The sequence below is a fragment of the Anopheles nili genome, chromosome X (genome assembly GCF_943737925.1).
Source record: "Anopheles nili chromosome X, idAnoNiliSN_F5_01, whole genome shotgun sequence".
In the NCBI taxonomy this organism is placed as follows: Eukaryota; Metazoa; Arthropoda; class Insecta; order Diptera; family Culicidae; genus Anopheles; species Anopheles nili.
In genome coordinates, this window is record NC_071293.1 from 13,393,685 (window position 1) to 13,400,452 (window position 6,768).

General features: G+C 39.2%; 1 protein-coding gene across 1 annotated transcript; it reads left to right on the forward strand.

Annotated features, from left to right (window-relative positions):
* The first annotated feature begins 2,403 nt into the window (after positions 1–2,403).
* Positions 2,404–6,281, forward strand: LOC128729286 (beta-1,4-mannosyltransferase egh). The gene is made up of 2 exons (XM_053822953.1): positions 2,404–3,207; positions 4,284–6,281. Exons 1-2 carry the CDS (start codon positions 2,404–2,406, stop codon positions 4,854–4,856), a joined length of 1,377 nt encoding a protein of 458 aa, XP_053678928.1. The 3' UTR covers positions 4,857–6,281.
* The last annotated feature ends 487 nt before the right edge of the window (positions 6,282–6,768 follow it).

Genomic DNA, 6,768 nt, shown 5'->3' on the forward strand with positions numbered 1-6,768 from the left:
GTGCTAATGCTTGAGGAGAATTCATACCTTCCATCAGTAGCTTCTATGAAAAGTTGCACTCGTTGTAACGAGCACCCTTTCAAACTATTCCTTCGTGTAACTTCGAGCTTTCCCATTTTTCTTTGATACTTAATTTGCAAAATAATTTACAGTTAGCCTGACGCATAAACACAATCGTAATGCAATTGCTTTATCGCTCGCCAAATTGTTTAAACAAACTACGCCAGCTCCATGTGTATCCAATACATTTCCTGATTAGTCTTTCAAGTAGATCGTTCTTCGTACAGACAGTTATCATGTTTCCCATTATAAAAATTTATTTTTCGTAAGTAACACAATAACCGGTGTATGGTCAAGGCCTGCCTTGCTGAGCTAAGCAGAAGCTTTTACGTAGCTCGTAAGTCAGTCCTGCGTGCGAAGGTGGCTCAGTTGAAATTATAAAAATGTTTTACATTTAATCTTAAGTCCTGCTATAATACACATTCGCAAAAGTTGTTGCTAATGTGAAACATTTCATGCTGATCAGCAGCAAACCGAATACATAACACTGTGATAAGATAACTTTGCAGGGTCTACATATTTCCTTCTTCCTCCTTCTTTGATCCTTTACTATGCAGATGATTCTAATCTTATCTGATGTCGCATTTTCCTATCTTATTCGTAGACGATACAAACAATCGAAAGTTACGGGTTCAAATCTCGATTGAACCCCCTCTCCCTCTCCCCTCGTACGGAGGATTGACACGATTTGACGGACAGGGCATGTATTCATCGAATAACGATAGGTATGTCACTTAAGAAGAAGATTTTTAGACGGTTTTGTTTAACATCTAGGTAGAAATGACAGGATTTGCAAAAAAAGCTCAAACGAAACCAGATTTCACATATATTTCTCCAACTGTCCGTTGGAAATTAATAGTTGTATAAGAATTGAATAAAAGTCAAGCATTTTATGTTTTCATTATGCATTATCTAATGATCTAGTACATTATTCGAATGCATAATGAAGGAATATGACCAGTCCTTGATAGTGATTTGAATCAAATTATAAATACTTTGGCAGTTTGAAACCAAAAAGGCGCGCGTTGCTAAAGATACAGCAGTTGCATATCGCCAGATGATAGCTCAAAATGGCTATCCTCATACCATTCCACAAAAATGCTGGGAATAGTCGTTCAGCGCAGATTATCAGAGATAGTCTTGATTTCCTCACTCAACGAGGTGTCTAGAGTGAATAGACAAAGAGTTCCGTTAGCTTTGGCAAATCTTTCCAGTGGCGTATGTGAATACAGGAATTTTAAATGTTTTGCATAGTTTTAAGTTTTACTGCCGTTACAGGTAGTTAGGGTGCAGATGTTTCCTCAGGCTGTAGTGTGACTTGGTTGCCAGCAGACTAACGCGTATTTTAACGTCGATTGGCGCAGACTTTTGACGGATGTAAAGTTTTAGACGGATTTAAATGTGCGATCACCAATATGTACATCACCGCTGGGTAGATTCGCATTTGCATTAGCTTGTAGGGCAGCTGAAGATGTTACAATGATTTTGGGTTTCGTTGCGTTAATCTTTAATCTGACACGTAATCATTTCTCCAGAATTTTCGAATTTCCTTTTGTCCATCATTCGAGGCTACGTATACTTCCTTCGCCTTACCTATGACTGTCTACATTTACACTTTGCATGTGGGCAACGTATTCAAAACTTGGCATTCGGGCATACTTCACTGCCGAATTGCGTTTGCAGCCTCAAAACATATGGATCACATTATATAGATTTTAATTGTTCATACTTTCCCATGTACGTGGTTACTTGCTAACCACCACAAATCTACTAAACACGTACTTTTACGTGACCCGCGTTCTAGTGAATCGTAAAAATACGTTACCGGTATGCAAAGTATTTAAAATTGATATCTTGTATTAAGCTTCTACTTTGTTTCTCTTTTTAGCTTTCCATTAGCTTTAAGCTTTCTCGTCGAAAGACGTGAGACATAGGTTTTTCGTAAACCAATCCCAAGCACTGCATCGCAAGCCCATCTACGCGAAGTCCTGGATAATATATTAAGATGCCAACGTAATCAGAATTAAGCCCGTAATTGTATCCCGCCTTTTGTTTCTGGCCATACAGAACATTGGATCAATTGAGCATAGCCCTCCAATCGACCGATCAGGAACAGAAGAGCTGAACACAGAGTAGAGCTACGAGGAACTGCCATCACTCTTGGTTTATGAGCTCATTCCGTCCCATATCCCGCGATAAGATATATACGGCTAAAAATACCATCGTTTTGCAACAGCAGTATCTGCGGAAACCACGATTTTCCACCATTGGAGATTGGAGAATTTCCTCCACAACGCGCCTACCCATAGTACATAATCAATCGGTAATAACAAAGCAGGAAAGATGTTAAACTCTACATCGAAGCATATTCTGCATTGCGCACTGTTGTTCGGGCTGTTGGTGGTGTTCGAGATTTTTTCCGGGGGCATTAAGGTGAACCAAAACTCGTTTGTCGTCGTGGACCCGTGGGATGAATACGGAATGTTGCCCACTATCGTGTTGTATCTTCTGCGGTTACTCACCTTCCTGACGCTGCCACAGGTCCTGTTTAATTTCTTTGGACTCGTCATATACAACGCCTTTCCGGAAAAGGTGATTCTGAAAGGGTCACCCCTGCTCGCACCTTTCATCTGCATTCGCATCGTCACACGCGGAGATTACTCGGAGCTTGTGAAAACGAACGTATTGCGTAACATGAATACCTGCCTTGATACCGGGCTGGAAAACTTCTTGATCGAGGTGGTCACCGACAAGTCAATTGGGCTAGCAAAACACCGGCGCACACGCGAGATCGTTGTGCCAAAAGAATACAAGACGAAGACCGGAGCGATGTTCAAAGCGCGCGCCCTTCAGTACTGCCTCGAAGACAACGTAAACGTTCTTAACAATAACGATTGGGTGGTGCATCTGGATGAAGAAACGCTTCTTACCGAGAACAGCGTTCGTGGCATCATCAACTTTGTGCTAGACGGCAAGCACCCTTTTGGACAGGGTTTGATCACGTATGCAAACGAGAACGTGGTTAACTGGCTAACGACGCTTGCGGATAGTTTTCGGGTATCGGACGATATGGGAAAATTGCGATTGCAGTTCAAAATGTTCCATAAACCGTTTTTCAGCTGGAAGGGCAGCTACGTGGTAACACAGGTAACTCAAAAATTAAACGATATTGCGTCATATTTGTGTATATAAGTTATATTTATTTATTTCATAAGATCAAGTGATGTTCAATCTCGGCTGGTTTCGGAACATTATAACCTTATCTCGAAGAAGAAAGATAGCCCAATATTATTTATCGTGGATGGAAGATAATTTACAGGATAGGAAAGTGAAGGAATGCGCATATAAAATTTATAGTTCACTCACATAATGAATTTGATCCAATTGCTGTTCGAATTATGAGAATCCGTGTTGATCGCGGTACTGAAAACTATGTTGCCATGCAGATAAAGGATACATATAAAATGATTTTTTCGAAAAACATTTATTTCTCTTCGATCCATTTTAATAAATGAATTGCAGTGAATCAATTCTCAGGTCGATGCAACCACATTTTGACTACGTGCAATATTAGGTTTAACTCTTCCGACAGTTCTAGTAGACTCTCTGATCTTTAGCGTTGATTCAAACTGATTGTCCAGGTCACATGCGTTCGATTTTATCTCCTTTCACTCCCACCTTCACACACACCCTGCAAACCCCCGACACTGTACCCTTTCACACCTCGCCGGGCCTGGCAAACATACATTTGCCACACCCGCGCGAGCTTAATGCATCCGCGATTCTCATCAAAGAATTCTGGATACACACCAAACGAAACATAAACGCCCACGCTCATTCATATGCCCGGCACAGTGTAAACGTGCTGCGTAGTAAACACGTGGTACAGATGGAGCCTCACTACGTTAACGCAGTTGATCAATTATTGCTCTATTCTATTCATTCTACCACCTTTTTTCCACACCCACACACCCTCACCGACACCGACTCCGTGAAATCATCTCGCACCCGTCGTAAGCTAAATGCACGGCACTTACAATCGGCCTGATTTTATGTTGTATATAAAGGCCATATGTCCTTTTATTTTTGTTCAAATATAAATTGCTTCTTATCAGCATGTTATACTATTTCACGTTTCTGTTAATGCCTAGTTTTTCTTTTGATCGCATCTTGGCGCTCCGCAATTTGGTGTTTTAAATTTGTTCTTTCTTCTTCTATTACAGGTGCACGCGGAAAAAGCTGTATCGTTCGACAACGGCATCGATGGTTCGGTAGCAGAAGACTGCTTCTTTGCAATGCGTGCCTATGCACAAGGCTACTCATTTAATTTTATCGAAGGCGAGATGTATGAGAAGTCTCCATTCACACTGACGGATTTTCTGCAACAGCGCAAACGCTGGTTGCAGGGCATTTTACTAGTCGTTCGTTCTACGGCGATTCCGCTGCGCAACAAAATTTTGCTTGCCATCAGCCTATGTTCCTGGATTACTATGCCGCTATCTACGTCGAATATGATATTCGCCGCCATTTACCCGATACCCTGTCCAAACGTTATTGACTTCGTGTGCGCATTTATCGCCGGCTTCAACATCTATATGTACGTTTTCGGTGTGATCAAATCATTTTCGCTCTACCGCTTCGGGCTGATCAAGTTTCTCGCGTGCGTGCTCGGTGCTCTCTGCACAATTCCCATCAACGTTGTGATCGAGAATGTGGCCGTTATCTGGGGCCTGGTAGGGAAGAAAAACAAATTCTACGTCGTGCAAAAGGACGTACGAGCACTTGTCACAGTTTAGACAATTTTCATCAACGTATGGGATCTACATACAAGCACCTGAAAAAAGGCAGCAACCTATGTAGGATTCACCTGAAGAAGCCGTAGTGTCAGTCAGAAGGGGTTTTAGGATATGATAGATTAAAGTATTTTGCCGTGCTAAACCTGTTCGAATCCTGAGCGGTTTACGTTCAATTTGAATTTGTCTAATGACTGTCACGACACATCGGCCACAACGACATGCATTATGGCTTATGTGTGCGTTGCAGATCTATAGGCAGCAAGGTAAATGGTTGGCATTAAAGAAAAAAACAACACCTTTTGCTATATTTAGGAAATCCATCTGCATGCATCATGCATCTAATAATTATTAAATCACAAGTATAACGAAATGAAGTCAGATAAATCATTTGATCCGGATCAATAATTTAGAAAGCGTATCACTTCTTCGTAAATAACGGAAAGATAATGAATTACATTAGTGGAGAAAATGATACTCAAACAAATTAGGGCATGTGGCTTCTGGGTATCGGAATCAGGAAGCTTCATGCATTATTTCGACACGTACATAAATTACACAATAACACAACAAAAGATAAAAAAATACAAGCAAAGATATATGATTCTCCTTCCTATTATTATCATCATGATCCTCATCACTACCTCCTTCCTATCTCGTGCAAGTGGAATCATTTAGGCAATGCTCACAATGAGACAGGAGTTGTTTTGCAGATCAATTGATATTACAAGACATTACGCTTTTTTGTAGAGAAAGTGATACGTGGTAGAGAAAAAATGCACTTATTTTTCTCTATAGTTATCTTGCTCTACTTATATCTAGTCTATTTATTCTAAAAACATTTGATAAAACTGTACCGATATATTATCGGATATCCGATCATCACTGGATCTTTCTGCACGTTCGTTGAACGTTTGTTTTTCTTAATGTTTGATTTAGTTTCTCTATTTAGTAGAGACAAACGCAGGCTAGTAACGATGGTAATTCTACACCAAAAATAATGTCCCTATAGCCATCTTTTTGATCACATTTTTTCTTCAAATATGCTGTCGGATGGGACCAATTTCACATATTTTACTTCTATGGGCCTCTCCGAACTTTATCTTGAAGACATTTCCTCCTCTCTTTCATTTTATTTATATGGCTTTTTTATCTGGTAGGTTTTATTGTAGATTTGCAAGCGAACTGATATGATTTCATAACACCATCAAATTCGACAGACGTAACCTCTTTTCTATTCAAATTTTGGTTTTAAATAGAATCTCGGTTCGTTCGTTTCCGCACTGCTAATTTGCATATTTGCAAAACCTAACCGATTACTCATGAGATCTAAGAGCGGTCACCAAACAAAATTACAAGAAATAAAATGAATGGAATGGATTCTAAAAGAATTAAATTTTTTATATCATTCTGTACAGCTCAATAAATAACGGAAAACTTAAGGTTTCCATATGGAGTCTTATTGTTATTATTATTATTGTCATTATTATAACTGTTATTATTATTATTATTATTATTAGTTTTACTATTGCTTTAAACGAAAGTGTTAGTTACTTGTGTTTGCTATTTACGTCACATATAGGATCCCTCCACGTTACTGTACAATTAAGTTAGTACGGATGACATTATATCGGTTTTATATACTTTTATTCAGGGATCAACAAACGACTGCCCTCAGAAGTTTCCAATGTAGTTCACAACGAGTTTTTAGTTTACGGTATAGTTTTTAGTTTAGGTATTTTGGTCAAAGGAATTAGCGTACAAAGCAATACCAGTTCCTGTTATCATAGTAAAAGAAATATAAATTCGTGGGATAAAAGAAGAAATATTTAGAATCCCTGCTTTTATTTATATAAAAAAATAAAAGTAGTAAAAATTTATTATGGACATTACGTAATAGAACGTTTATGCGTAC

What these genes read in the sequence shown, in the direction of transcription:
- LOC128729286 (XM_053822953.1), top strand. Translation starts at nt 2,404, where the DNA reads ATGTTAAACTCTACATCGAAGCATATTCTGCATTGCGCACTGTTGTTC. An exon ending in GCAGCTACGTGGTAACACAG is followed by an intron (nt 3,208 to 4,283) that starts GTAACTCAAAAA and finishes CTTCTATTACAG; the next exon opens with GTGCACGCGGAAAAAGCTGT.